This window comes from Rattus norvegicus, chromosome 18, assembly GCF_036323735.1.
Source record: "Rattus norvegicus strain BN/NHsdMcwi chromosome 18, GRCr8, whole genome shotgun sequence".
Lineage (NCBI taxonomy): Eukaryota > Metazoa > Chordata > Mammalia > Rodentia > Muridae > Rattus > Rattus norvegicus.
Window position 1 is genome coordinate 76398764 of NC_086036.1, and position 15805 is coordinate 76414568.

Sequence of the window (15805 nt, forward strand, 5' to 3'; positions counted from 1 at the left end):
GGCCCTGCTGACCATCTTTCTTTTGACTCGATGTTAGTATGAAAGTGATAGCCATTCAGAAAAACTACCCTTTGACTTCTGCATTTTGCTCAGACAGCCCCTCTTGTGAGGAGAAGGGAGTGACTGATTTTCTGCCTCTGTTTGCCCGTGAGAAGATTTGTAGTCAGTGAGGTACGGTGAACACATTTTGGCTTCTGACATTTCCAGCTTATCAAAGAGTTCACTGGGACCTAATCTTGCTGAAGATGAGGAACACGTCTCCTCAGGAGGAAATGGGACATGCTATTTGGCTAACATTTGACTAGCGGGCTCTGAGGTGACTGTGCTTAAAGTCTGAGGAAAGTCCCTAGCTGTGTTTCCATAACTGCTTTAGGCTGAGAAAGGCCAAGGCATGAGCTACTGGCAAATCAGAGCAGAGCCATACCTGCACGACAGGGTGTCCTCCAGCAGAAGCCTTCACAGCTCCCCGGCTGCCTTCCGTCTCATAGTGAGCCCTGTGGTGAGACTTGGGTTGCACCTCGATCCGGAGTTCATACGGACCAGAGTGCGACGGCAGCTGCCAGTCAAGGGCAGGCAGGGATGGGCTGCGAAAGGAAGAGAGGAGCTTTAAGTGCAGGTACCACCATGACAGAGTTGCCCGTGCTGTACCTGAGGCCCCAGCAGCAGACACCGGTCTGCATCTTGATAGGGGAGGACAGTCTCCATAAGGCCATCGTCACTGTGTAATCGTGTGTGCTCATAGCTTGCTGGGGTTTCATGAAGAAAGGAAGTCAGCCAGTCTTTAAGATGCTAACCTAATCTACTGCCCAGAGCCATGGAAGTGGTGCCAACATGGCTGGCTTGTAGCCAGGAGAGTCAGCAGCAGGGCTCTGGATAGCCTTTCTTAGGGACAGGAAGGGTCACCCTTCTCTAGAGAAAGCCCTGAGAGGTACCCCTGGCCAAATGGAGCTCTGGGAATAACTTCCTTCTGCGATGCCAAGTTACAGCAGACCCGAGAGAAAGAAGGAACTGCTTGACCCACTCCCTCCTCCGGACTGCCTCATCCCCTGATTCCAGCCCAGTCCTAACAAGGGGCACCTGTGTTTGTTCCCATTCGGGTCCAAGCTGGGTCATCTCTCTAGGACTCTGACTCACAAACACAATACTAAGCGGACCGAGTGTCCGTGTCTGCCCGGCACAGAGGCGGGCTGATCACTGAGACTCCAAAGCAACATCACAGAAGGGGTAGGGTTTGTGAAAGTGCTGCCATGCACTTAGAGGCTCGCACTAGACCCGTCAGGGCCGTTACCTGTGTATGTCATACACCCTGATTCTATCAGCTTGCGGGGTGGAAGGGAGAGCATCCGAGCAGAGGGGTTGGCCAGAAGGGAGGCTGGCATGCCAGGGAGGCAACCCCATGGGCGCCGAGCAGACTCCTGCATTGAGGGGAGGATGTGTTTCCAGAGCGGTGGGGCCACAATCCCCAGAGCCAGAGGCAGCAATGGGTTAGGTACTGCGGGAAGAGGCACATGGAAAACATCCCACACCTTCACGGTGTCCCTTACATCTGCGTGTAAGTTCTTACATCTGCACAGAAAGACTGCTTTGCTATGGACAGAAAAAGAAAGAAAAGCCAACTTCGCAATGAAAAGGACTAGTTGCAACCCCTAGGAAAATCTTAGAAAGTGTGTGACACAGCCGACGGACAGACAGGCAGGCAGGCAGGCAGGCAGGCAGGCAGGCAGGCAGGCAGAGAACGATGAATGAGGGCAGAAAGGAGAAGCATGGTTTACAGATTTAAGATTGTCAACCCTGACTGAAAACTTTCACCATGGTAAACCAGACAGTTCTCCAAACCCGCCGAGCTGCATCTTAGATCAGAGACGGGGACTAGGCTGGAGGAGGAAACCCAGCTGAATACATTTACCCATTGCTGCCACCCTGGAGTCTGAACTACAGGGTGTCAGCATGATTCTGCTGCCCACGGAGTCTCTGACATCAGACCCAGGGGCTGTAGTTGCCTGGGTTGAGCACTCAGGGTCAAACCCCAATTTTGTGCTTCAAATGGACCTTCAATTCAGTTCCGTCTTGTCAAGAGTTACACTCAATGCAACCCAGGAAACAGCTGGCTAGGCAGGCCTCAGAGACCCCTTGGTTTGTATAAATGAAGCAATCTGAAGTTACCTACACACTTTAAAATCTTATCTCACATATGACCAACCGATCTAGAGACATCGTGGCTTTGCACGCATTTTATACAAAAGGGGGATGCCTTCACAGAACGTATAACTTGCTGTCCTGACTTTTTAAAAGAAAGATCAAGTTTTGAGCATCTTTGTCTATTGGTGAGAACGTTGTTTATAACAGTACCACAAACATTATATAAACATTACTTTATGGCTGGACTTTGATTATTAGCCAGTCTATCACTGTTATAAACTCCATTGACCTGATGTCCACAAAATTAAATCAGTGACTATATCTTTGCCCCGTCCTGAGGACAGGGTCAGCATTTTAGGGTTCCTGAGGCATTAGCCTCGTGCTTCCCAGAGATATCAGGAAGCACCAACTTGTCATGACGTCAGCCTTATATTTATTTATTTCCAAGACCATCCTCAGAATGTCTTCATACGCTGCTGCTCACCCCTCCATCCAACGCCCAGGGGAGAGGAGTGGAGGGTATGTAAATAAACATGGGTGTAAATAACACTACTGACCCAGAAGAAAACTTCCGGAACGATCTGGCCCTTAATCATCCTCTTTGATTTTAGTCCTGTGTCTTACTAAAGACCTCGCGAGGCCTCAGGACACTCTTCCCGGCTTAGCCTCCACCCCAGCAGAAGCTGGCCACTGCCGTCAGCACTGTCAGACACTATGTGTCTGGCACCTTCTCCTGACCTGTTTTGAAATCGCCACCTATGAAGAACGATCTCATGTCAGCGCAGAGTGTCAGGGCTTGTTAACTACACAAGACAGACAAACCGCCTAAGACACATTACTGGGGCTTGAGAGAGGGTTCAGGGATTAAGAGCACTGACTGCTCTTCCAGAGAACCTGGGTTTGAGTCCCAGCACCCATGGCAGAATGCTCCCAGCTGTCAATAACTCCAGATGTACGAGGAGCCAGCACCACCAGTCTTTATAGGTATTAATACTCGTATATGCATGCCCATACACAGACATACACACACCCCCGAACACACACACACCCAAATACACACACACGCACACATACACACACACACATACACACACCCCCGAACACACACTCACTCACACACACAGACACACACACATACACACACATGCTCACACACACATGCACACACACATACACACTCACACACCCATATACACACACACCCCGAACACACACACTCACTCACACACACACACTCACACACACATACACACCCGAACACACACACACTCACCCACACAGACACACACAGAGACACACACATACACACACCAGAACACACACACACACTCACACACACATACACACACCTGAACACACACACACTCACACACATAGACACACACACAGACACACACATAGACACACACACAGACACACACACACGCACTCACACACACACACCCGAACACACACACAGACACACACAGACACACACAGACACACACACCAGAACACACACAGACACACACACAGACACACACACTCACACACATAGATACACACACAGACACACACATACATACACACCAGAACACACACACACACGCACTCACACACACACACACACCCGAACACACACACAGACACACACACAGACACACACACTCACACACATAGACACACACAGACACACACATACATACACACCAGAACACACACACACACACGCACTCACACACACACACACCCGAACACACACACAGACACACACACAGACACACACACAGACACACACACAGACACACACACCAGAACACACACACAGACACACACACAGACACACACATACACACACACACCAGAACACACACGCACTCACACACACATACACACACACCCGAACACACACACAGACACACACACAGACACACACACAGACACACACACAGACACACACATACACACACACCAGAACACACACGCACAGGCGCGCGCACACACACACACGCACAACTCTTAAACATAATAGAATAAGTCTTTGAAAGGACCCTAGCTAAGCAGCAGAGAGATGAACCTGTAGCTATGTACTTGCTGCCCACTCTGTAGACCTGACTTGGATCCCCAAGACCCACACGCTAGAAGAGGAGAATCCATTCCTGCAAGTTGTCCTCTGGCCTCCACGTGTGTACTATGAGGCGACCACTAAGTAAATAATTAAAAGAAACACATCATAGAATAAAACATATGTGCAGACTGGAGGTGAGCCTCCTATGGTTGGGCCGTGTGTGCTGGCTAAAGTCTGTTAAATGTTGAGATCTGGAGAGAGCCCTCTTTTTCTATCATTAAGTTTCACACCAAGCACCCATGGTTCCTCTCAGCCTGTTCGAAACATGCATTCGGTGGTTCTGAACAAATTTAGAATTTTTTTTCCTGAATTTATTCAAGAAAATGGTGTGTATCTGTGTCTGTGTCTGTGTCTGTGTGTGTCTGTGTATGGTATATGTGCATGTGTCTGTGTGTGTCTCTGTGTGTGCACATATTCATACATGTGCATGTGTGTGTGTCTCTGTGTGTGCACATATTCATACATGTGCATGTGTGTAGTATGTGAGCAAGTGTGTATGGATGTGGATGTGGTGTGTATGCACTCACATGTGCATGTGTGTGTACTGTATGTGCACGTGTGTGTTTGTGTATTGTGCATGCACATGTGTGTGTTTGTGTATTGTGTGTGCATGTGTGTGTGTGGTGTGTGAGCAAGTGTGTATGTATGCGGATGTGGGGTGTGTGCACTCACGTGTGTGTGTGTGTGTGTGTGTGTGTGTGTGTCTTTTCCTAGATCCTGAGGTCCTAGGGACCCTTGGGTCATAAAGCAGTGTGGCTTCCTGCTGTAGGGTCTGAAGGGACCAGGCTAATGTAGCCTCCGTGCTGGGGGAGGAAGGATGGGAGGGCAGGCTGCGTGGGAATGATGGGCAGCTTCCCCTGACAATGGGCGAGTCAGACCTTCCACAGTGCTTGGTATGTGGGTGCAGTGCAGGGAGAACCCACCAGCTCTTCTGTTCTGAATCACTCTTCCCATGAGAAAGGGCTCCACCTCCCACTGACAGGAAATGTGAAAATGCTGTTGGCGTACAGGTCATAGCACAGAGACCAACGCCAAACCAGATCCCAAACCTGAGGCCACAGTGGCCCTCACATTCCCTGGTTCCTGTCACTGGTTGTCAGTTTCATCTCTCCTCCAAGCAGACCCTCTGCATAGCCTCAATAGCACCTCAGCCAGCTCAGTCGGCCTGCTCAGGGGCACACGAGGCTCTCCAGGCCCAGCTCGTAGCCCCTTTATACAGGGACCCCATCCCTTCACTGGAACCAAGCATGGGTCTCAGCTGATTACTCAGAAAACACCTGTGGGTGTCAGAGTCTTTCAAGACAAAGCTTTGCTTCACGTTTGTTCTTAGTTCTGCCTTTTGCATTACTACAGGGTCTCGGGCAACTCAGAAGTGTGCTCACTACAGGAAGCCTGGGTGTTACCTGCCCCAGAGCTCAGAGCCATGGCTGGGCAGATGACAGCTAAGGACTGAGAATATCAAGGCCACATAGTTTCCTCTGCCTTTTAGACTCTAATCTACCTCTGAGGTGGGGCCAGGGCATGGCAATTTATAGCCTGGGAGCCTCATTGCCACCTTGTATGGGAGGTGTTGGAAAGGGTAAGTCTGCTCTGTGTACTGACCTCTAGGGTTAAAGCAGCCACTGAATCCCTGGGCTACCACAGAGAGGCATCTGCCATCACAGACACACAAAGGCCACTGGGCTACCACAGAGTCTGAATCCAGAGTGCCCTAGGGTTCACACCAATCTGACACACAGAAGAGCCAAACGACCTTCGCCAATATCCATACTGGGGAGTGAGTGTCGCACAACTTCTGCCAGGGTGAGAGTCAGAAGGAAAGCAGAAAGCAGGAACACGAAGGAGGAAATGTTGACTGAAGAAAGGATCCACCTAAAGCCCTTGCCCAACAACTGCTAAGAAAATTCCAAATTAGGGAGCTGCAAACACTGGCCTGAGATCAGGGCTTGCTTTGTGTGAGTTCCTAGGTGAGGCAGTGGTGTCAGAATCCGTGTAGAAGGTTGAATTCCTGCCTGGTACACATTAGACCATGTACAGATGAAGCTTCAAAAAGCCAGCAGCTGCTCAGGATGGTAGGGTGAGCACACAGAGGCAAAGGGCAAGCCTCGGGAACTCCCGTGTTAGTGCTCTGACCTTAAACTGTCTTACGACTTGTTAGGGGCAGATTTGGAGAGCTGGAGTCAAAATGATCACCGTGGCAGATTAAGTTACATGTTAAGTTGTTCTTTTTAGTGTGTGTGTGTGTGTGTGTGTGTGTGTGTGTGTGTGTGTGGTGTGTGTGTGTGTGTGTGTGTGTGTGTGGTGTGGGGGTGTGCGTGTGGTGTGTGTGTGTATGTGTGTGTGTGTGGTGTGTGGTGTGTGTGTGTGGTGGTGTGTGTGTATGTGTGTGTGTGGTGTGTGGTGTGTGTGTGTGGTGTGCGTGGGGTGTGTGTATGTGTGGGGTGTGTGTGTGTGTGTGGTGTGTGTGTGTGGTGTGTGTGTGGTGTGTGTGTGGTGTGTGTGTGTATGTGTGTGTGGTGTGTGTGTGTGGTGTGGTGTGTGTGTGGTGTGTGTGTATGTGTGTGTGTGGTGTGTGTGTGTGTGTGGTGTGTGTGTGTGTGTGGTGTGTGTGTGGTGTGTGTGTGGTGTGTGTGTGTGTGGTGTGTGGTGTGTGTGTGTGTGGTGTGTGTGTGTGTGGTGTGTGTGTGTGTGTGTGGTGTATGTAATTACTCAGTAATGGCACCTGGGGAGTGGTGCCACACATCTTTAATCCCAGCACTCAGGAAGCAGATGCAGGTGGACCTCTGAGTTTGAGGCCCTCCTGGACTACAGAGTGAATTCCAAGACAGCAAGGGCTACACAGAGAAACTTGACTGGGTATTGGGGGGCGGGGGTGGAAAAAGATTACACAGTAATGAACCTTGTTTGTATAACAAAGAAAATACTGAATGGTTTTGTGTGTCTTTTGTAACTCTGTGTGCGTGTGTGTGTGTGTGTGTGTGTGTGTGTGTGCTCATATGCGAGAAAAACTTCAGGTGTTGGTCACCGACGACTTCCACCCTATGGAAGTCTACGAGAGACCCTACAGGGTCTCCCTGGTGGTTCCTAGTGTTTATGTGGGGCTGAGCTAGCCCATGAGTTTCTAAAGAGAAGCCTTCTCTTCTTTAGAGAAGCCTCCCTCTCTTTTTTCTTCAGGGTTACTGAGGTTAGCACGACATCCAGCTTTATGTATGTTCTGGAGAGCCAGGCTCCGGTCCTCAGGCTGAGTCAGCTTTCATGGGAAGTCATACCAGCTATCGGGACAAGAGCAATTCCAGGGTGTCAGAACCCAGAGGGGACCAGATTTGCTTAAATAGTTTAGGTAAAATCCTTTCGATTCCCAACTTTCCACAGTTAAAAGCCCCTAGGCACCAAGATCTTACAGGGAAAATATGAAGACCACGTATGCTTTGGTCATCCTGAAGTCCATGGAGCTACCAAGCCTGAAGTCTGCTTATGTGGAAGAAAATGGAAGAGAGTCAAAAGGAAACAAGACCGTGGACTATATCGCACATGGTCTCGGGGGCAGCAGTCAAAGACCTTCCTCTAAGTAAGAAAGAAAAAGAGAGAAAGTCAAATAGGAAGGAAAGAGGGAAGCCGCGGGCGGAGGATGAGAAGGATGGAGGAAGGGAGCAAGGGAGGGAGGGAGGGAAGGAGGAAAAGGGTCGCTGAAGGCCATCAATGTACTTCTTGGCCGGTTCTGCAAACTTTGGGCCTCAAGGGCTCCATCTTCCATCTATCCAAGGCCAAGCCCAGGACCACCCAGCAACACTGTCAGCAGCGAACATCTGGGCCGTGGCCCCCTGACCACAGGACTCTTGGCCTGGGAAAGTTTGCCTCACCCAAGAGGGGCTGGCCTTCTAGAGATCCAGCCAATGCCTGGACAGAGGAGGACTGACAGCTACCTCAGCCAAGACGGACAGACAGCCTAGGGGATGGCCTGACCGGGGGCAGGGTACGCAGGGCATTTTCCCTGCTCTGAACATGAGTGTCATCTCTTCAAGGATTCCTGGATGTCTAGTCCAGGTCCCTGAGCTCCCACCTTTCCCAAAGCAATCTGGGGGGGGGATGTTAGGGACCACAGGCACCAATAGGCTGACCCTTAACAAAATGTTTCCTTGTTAGTTGGAAAGGGCAGGGGTAGGAGCAAAGCCACAAGACACTTTGGAATATTTTAAGGGCTCTGGCACATCACCATCCTGCCTGACAGCGACCAGCCATCCTGGTCTGTTGGACTAGCATCTAGTGCATATTACTAAAAAGTGGCACCTTTCTACACCCAAGAGGGAGACAGGTGCTCAGTATGGGCCCCACCCACAGGCACAAGCAGGAATAGGGAAGGGAATTGACCCACCTGAGCTAGGCTCAGGACAAAGGAGCTGCCCTCTGCCTGCCTCTTCCTTTTGTGGTCCAGTCTGTACCACAACAGCTGTGCAGTACACAACTTTCCCCGCTATCCGGGGCCTGATGCAGCCTAAGAGCAAGAGTCGGAACGATGCTGCACTTACTCTGCACTCTAGTCCCCGTGCTGGTCCTAGGGTTGGGGCACAGGGCAGGGGATACGAGGAATTCTTGCCAAGGAGGAGGGCAAAGCCTCGTAGGCAGGCAGTCCCTGTAACAGGAAGCAGAGTGCACGCCTGTCTCGGGAGACCCCGTCCATGTCACAGATGTGGAACTCGCAGGATCCAGACAGCAGGCATGTGAGTTTGTGCACGCAAGTATATGCACCTGCTGCATGTGTGTGTTAAAACTGCAGATTCGCAGACCTCCTACATTGGCTGTTTTCCGAGATCTTAGCAATGAGAGTGCAGAATACCTCCTAGGAAGTACATCCTCCAGGTTTGGGGGCACTCTGCCCTTCACCCAAAAACCTCCCTGACCCATGGATATCCCATGAGTCCCCTGTGTAGCTGAAGCTCCGAGGCTTGCTATCCCATCATTATTAGGATTACTCTTACCACCTGGGCCCTGGGCGAGTGGAGGACAGAGCGCAGGAGCCAGGCTGAATCTCAGGTGCTAGGAGACCTGGGCTCTTGGGTTTCCAGCTAGACTCTAGAAGGGTCTCTGCCCTGTCTACCTGTTTCAGATTGGACGAGAAGGAATAAAAAAAAAAAACAGGAAGGACAGATGGAGAATATTTCCCAAGAGGATTTTTGTGAGAAAGGAACTGCATAGCCTCTCCTGCTCCTCCTGCCCCGGGGCAGGCTCGACTTCTGCATACCCTGCATTTCTCCTGTGCACCCAGCTTCCTCTTCTACACCGTGCCTTTCTCTAGCGACGGCCTAGCAGCTGCAGCCGACCCAGACTCATATCGCTGATGTTTTAATCATGAGAATGCTTTAGGCCACACCTGCCACACTGTGTTATTTATGAAAAATGAAAACTGAAACAAACTAACACACTATCTGGAACACCGCGCAGGCGAACACCGGACAGAGCACACCGAAGTCACAGAAGACTTCTGCTTCGTCCTACATCTCTTGGTGTCCCAGTGGGGCGGAAAATAGTTGCCATTCAAGTTCTGAAAGTCGGTTCGTTCTGTTCAATAAGGTGGCCACCTGCAGGGAAGCCACTGCCATTTATGGTTGTTTGAAGCACACTCCCTCCCATCAGCCATGACTCCCTGAGCTGTCGTGAGGCAGATGTTCCTTAGTGGTAATGAGACGCAGAACAGTCTGGACACCCTGGCCCAGGGGTGGAGAACCCTACACACGCAGCCGAGGTTCTGCCTCCTGCAGAATTAACAACTGCCATGTGACCCCTATGCAACGTGCCTCAGCTCCGTTCCTAGCTTAGGAATTCTAGGCCATTAGTGTCACAGGCTGCCCTGGGCTTCCTGATTCTAAGTTCTGGTTCCAGCAAAAGCAAGGTCATCATAGAAAGTTACCGCCTGTAGCTGGCCTGGGACTTTGGACACACAGCCACAGTCAGCTGCATGAGTTAAGCTGGGCATTTGCACAGGTCTCCGTCTATGTCATGCTCATCTGGGCGACCCAAGTGGCTCTTGTTCTGGAAGCAGCAGTTTATAAAGGAGGTGCAGAGCTGGGTGGCCAGTCTATGCAGGAACAAGGCGCATGACCAGTCCTATACCAAACCTCTTGGTGATGCTTGCATCGGAAGAATACACGCACATGATCACCATGTCCCAAAGGAAACCTTCCAACGGGGCTGGAACACTGGCCATCGTTGACAGTGACACACGTCTTGTCTAAGCTATCATGGCAGGCGAGTCCTCTCTGCCTTATGGGCGATTCACCTGGCAAAGGCCTGTAATAGTCCCTTGGACGTGGGACTTCAGGAGATCTGGTAAGTGTTCTCCTAATCCTACTCCAGATGCAGCTTTCCTGCCTACTATTCCAAGTACAGCAATGCCTGCCGCCAGAAGGGGTTTCAGAGTAGATGGCAAAAAGACAGACAAGGGACCATGGAGATGGCACCGTTAGCAAAGTGCATTGCAAGCACAGGGATGAGTTTAGTCTCCAGAACCCACAATCTAGGGGAAAAAATAAAGCCAGAACCATGAAGGCAGAAAACAGGTAGATCCCTTTCTGCGGTTCCCTGGCAAGCTAGCCTAGTCTGCTTGGCAAGCTCCAGGCCATAAAGAGTCTTTCTTTCTGTCTGTCCGTCCATCTGTCTCAAAAAGGTGGAAGGATCCTAGGGAATGACAGCTGATGATGTCCTCTGGTCTGTACACCCACGCACATGCACACTCACACACTCAGGCACACATACATGTATGCACACACCCACACCCACACACACACCCACACCCACACCCCCACACACACCCACACACACCCACACACCACCACACCACACCACACCACACCACACCACACCACACCACACCACACCACACCACACCATTGTCTCCAGCTGGGTTTCATCCCTAGGCAGAGATGTTGCTCCACAGGCAACCCCCAACTGTAACTACCAACGACTTCCCACAACTTTCCTCAGATAAGGCATGTGAGCAGAAACATGACTGCTTCATCTGTGGTCACTGGGGCATGTGGCCTTAGACACTTCCTCCCAGTCAGGTCTCTTAGCAATATGGGAAGTCTTAAAATTCAGACTGGGGAAGGCAGCAGAGGCAGAATAGTCCCAGACCTGACAGAACAACCTAGAACAGACACAGCCTACTCGCCCTCCTGGGGACGTAAAGTTACATTTTGAATATTCTGAGACTGGCAACAATGAAGTCTAGATGGTTACACTTGAAAAGCCTGAGCTCAAAGCCTCAAAGATTGATGTCATCTTGCTCTTACCCCAAAAGGAGGAAGTGCATGAGTTCCGCTTTCTTTACAGAATGCTCAAAGGAAAACCAAAGGCCAGCAGCCCCCATACTGACAGAGCTTCGAGTTCACAGCCTCCTTGAAAGTCCTAACAAACACCAGGCTAGCTTTCCAGGCAGAATGAGGCAAGGCCCATTCTCCAAGTATCAAACTGTGAACGGACATGAGGAACCAGCCTCTCAGTCACCCTGTACCTCGGCAGAGGCACGAGGGGAGTGAATAGAGAATTCCATAGACAAACCTCCCAGGTCTTATATGTGGTACCCATAACCCCCAAAGGCCCTAGAAGACAGTCCTATTCTCTAGGGTGTGTGAGTTCTCAGGCTCTGGCTCTGAAGCTCCCCCTCCCCCAACTATGTCCTTCCAAGGAGGGATAGGCTCAATCCTGCTCTGGAGCTCCTGCTGCCCCCATAGAGCATAGAGCACTTTGGAGGGCTGACCCCACAGAACAACTAAGAGTGAGGAGCACACAGAGCTAACACGGGGTTCAGGCTTTAGGGTAAGCTATAGCGTCTGCCCTGGTTTTATCAGTTAGCATCTGGGCGTGTTCACAAGGGACCACCTTGGTTTTGTCAGTGATGAGGTGGCCGGACGGAGACCTGACGCAGACTGATGCTTCTTTCTCTGCAAAGCCTCCCTAAGATGTGGTTAGGATGACAGACACTTCTTCCCAGTCCCAAACTAACCCTTCCTCTTCCTTCTCCAAGTCTCCAGGGATATCCAGGGTCTCTAGGAAGATGGGTATGGTACCCCACCTAGTGAGGCTGGCAGCACGCTCTGCAAACTGGGGCAGGGACATCAGAGGCCAATCACAAAGCCAAGAAGAAACAGCAGATATCTCTTGAGACCACAAAGCACATCATTGTGGACCCACCTGTCGCAACCTCCTTCTTTCCCACCGGAGCCTCTGCCTGGATGCCTTGTCTGTGCCTGTCACCTGCTGGGTGGGGCTGGCAGTCTATGTGGGCCCTCGGCACCAGGCGAGAACTTTTCCCAGTCAGTAAGTTCCACTTAAGACCTATCTTTGAACTCTATGTACCATGGCCTCCGGTTCGCTTGCCCTCCTGTGTTTTAGAGAGAGTCGGGGCCTTCCTAGACTCTTGCTTGCATCCAATCTACAATCATTACGGACCCAACGAGCCCACGAGAGCCAGAGACATGTATATTCTTGGCAGATGTCAGAGGTACAATTTGGCCAACAGAGCTCTGAGGTGGGCCATCACACCCAAGGACCTGAGGACCCAGGAGCCAAAACTATCTTTCACTGATACCGTGCCTTCCCCAGGCTGTGGGGACACTGGATTCACTGAACAGCTGTCCAAACCGAAAATCCCCAGATGAGAGTGGTAAACAAGTGTGGAGGAAGGTAAGCACCGGATTTATCGTGACCCATCCACAGGCATATTTTATCTTATTCCCACTTAGGATAAACGCTGAGCTCTTCTGATAACCTCAAATGCAAGAGGACTTGTCAGACCTTTTGAAGCTAGCCCTTGTGCGGGTCATCAAAGCCACTGGTATCATCAAGGCGTCCAACATCACAGCCAAAACCCGAAAGAAACAGGGTCTGACCTAAACTGATTTGAACGCAGTGCCAGCCCCTTATCATCTGAACCAAGCCGCTGTCTGAGTAAAAGCTGTTGTTTGCCAAGTCTGCACCACCCCCTGGGAGCTCTATTCTTTAGAAAGCAATGGCCGACGTATCATAACCTAACTCGGTGAATGTGCCTCAGTGTCACGGACACACTTAGTTGAAATGCTTCCGCTAGCCCCAAACCAGTTCCTCTTTCTCCGGATTCCTTATGTAACTTTGCCTTTCTATAGGCCAAGTCCAGGGATCATGCTGGCTGGGGACATTTAGACACTTCCCATGCGCCTGTCTCAGAAGGAGAGAAAATGCTACTGTGCAGAGCTGACCCGAGCTCTGTGTTCTGTGAGTCTTGGTTCAGGGTGGAATGGCTCAATGAATGGCCATCTAAACTTCAGTTCTCTTGGGTTAATATGAAAGTTCTCTAAAGAGGCTGTGGATAGAGCGCATTGGTGAAATGCCCGTTGTTTATGTCAACACGAAGACCTGAGCTTGGGTCCCCAGATGTCACATAAAAGCGGGGTGCTGTGGAAGGCATTTGTAACCACAGCACTCTGGGTAGGAAAGCAAGCGAATCCTTGGAGCTTCTCTGCCCACCAACCTAGGCACGTTGGTGTGTTTCATATTTAATAAGGGATGCTGTCTCAAATAAGAAGGTGGGGGGGGAAATAGAGAAAACACCCAAAGTTAACCTATGACCTCCACATGTGCTCTCAAGCATACACAGACACATGCACACATGCACACCACACATGCACACACACACATGCCTGCATGTGCATACACACACATATGCTCACACAGACACACACATGCACACATGCGTGCACACACGTGCACACACGCACACATGTACACACATGTGTACGTATATACAACCACACACAATTCCCTAAAAACTACCCTCTGAGAACTATATCCAGGAACCATCTCATGTAAACTGTCACCTCCAGATGCGCGTGCTCTGACACGCACCCTTCCCACACACCTATGGATGTCAGCACGCTGTCCCACACTGTCCCTCCTGGACCGTTCCTACCCACGCTCAGCAGGGACATACTCGGTGGCTCTACCTGCGCAGAAGGTATCTGCCGTCGGCAAGGCTCGAGCAAGTTCCCACGACCTCTGTGCCAGTTTCCCACAGCAACAGGCAGTTAGAGCCTGCATCTGAAACAGTGAAAGCCTTCGCCCTGTCCTTATTAGCTTCACAAATACAACTCAATTCAGTGTTAGCGAGACCTCAGTGCCATTCCTTGCCCTGTTCCGTGGAACTGACTGGAGCACCCTGAATAGGAGAGGGAGTGGGTACCACAGAAAAGAACATCAAAATCCCTAAAGTAAAATGGCCCCAGAACAATAGGAGTTCCGCTCCGCGGGACGCCCGCGGTGTGTTCTTTCGAGGCTGGATGGAGTGGAAATCCTGGAGAGGACACAGTGCCCCGGCTGGGTGTGGAGGTGGATTCACACTGTGGGAATTCTCCAGCCCTACTCTAGAGAACGTGTGTGAACACAGCCTTTCAGGGGTACCTCCAAGTCCCCACTGCCTGGTGTTTGTCCACCAAGAGCATCTGTGGGGAGGGAGTCTAGCTTCTTCAGGGTGAGAGCCCAAGCACTCCACATCATCACATGCCCTCCAGAGCTTCCAGCTGCCTAGAGCAGACATTGGTGAGTTTATGGAAACCCATTAAAAGGGACCAGGAAACATATTTTGAACCAAAACAGTGGGAAAAGGTGAACTTCAACCCCCAGGATGGGGCGGTGTTTGCTTGTGTAAGCTCATAGGAATGTAATGGCACCACAGCCACCCCAGGGGCTCTGAGACCATGAGATAAAGACCAGGGGATCACAGGCCACTGGGCCACGGTCAATGCTCCTAAGTAGAGGGAAAAACACAGTAACTGCTTTCCAGGGGCTGTACCACTGGCAGGCTGGGATGGGCAGGTAGCCAGCTGTGGGCCACCAGAAATGCTCAGCGTAGTCTCTGGGAAGATTAAAAAAAACCCACACAAACCAAAATAAAACAAAACAAAAGCAAACGAAACAAACCAAAAAAACAAAGAAAGAAGAAAAGAAAAAAAAAGGTGGATTTTATGTTTGAAGACATTTTTGCCATTTCCCAGAAAAAAATAAAACAGGTAGCCATGGTCCCCAAGGTCCTAATTTGTACTCTTAGCCCCAGCACCTCATGAGGGAGAAAGGACCTTTAAAGGTGACCAAGTTGGCATCACTTGCATGAGCCTAGATCCAGGTCTGAGGTGCTTAAGGGACTGAATGGCTGTGGCCCACGGCGGGGTGGGGTGGGGAGGTTGATAGCTAGCATAAGCCAGGGTAGCATGGAGGAGGAACCAGCCACCACACATCCTTCAGCTTGGGCTTCCAGCTCCTGAGCTGGGGGAGAACATGTGCCTGGTGTAAAAGCCACCAGTCTGAGGCGACTGTCACTCCAGGCCCACATGAGACACACGTGTGCGCCTGCAGCTTACCATGCATGTGTGTGTCTGCAGCACACCACGCTTGTGCGTCTCTGATCTTAACTTTACGTAAGTACAAGGTACACTGTCGTTGTCTTCAGACACACCGGAAGACCGGGTTCCATGACAGATGGTTGTGAGCCACCGTGTGGTTGCGGGGAATTGAACTCAGGGCCTCTGCAAGAGC

The 15805-nt window shown here is 50.8% G+C and overlaps 1 protein-coding gene across 8 annotated transcripts in view; it reads right to left on the reverse strand.

Moving 5' to 3' along the window:
- Positions 1–15805, reverse strand: part of Nfatc1 (nuclear factor of activated T-cells 1) — a 109612-nt gene that overhangs the window by 77378 nt on the left and 16429 nt on the right. For all 8 annotated transcript variants that reach the window (XR_010059534.1, XR_010059532.1, XR_010059533.1 and 5 more), the window contains exon 3: positions 425–584. Coding sequence is in view for 5 of the 8 variants with exons in the window: in NM_001244933.2 (NP_001231862.2) it covers positions 425–584 (160 nt within the window). In the remaining 3 variants the exon portion in view is untranslated. The remainder of the gene's footprint in view (positions 1–424; positions 585–15805) is intronic.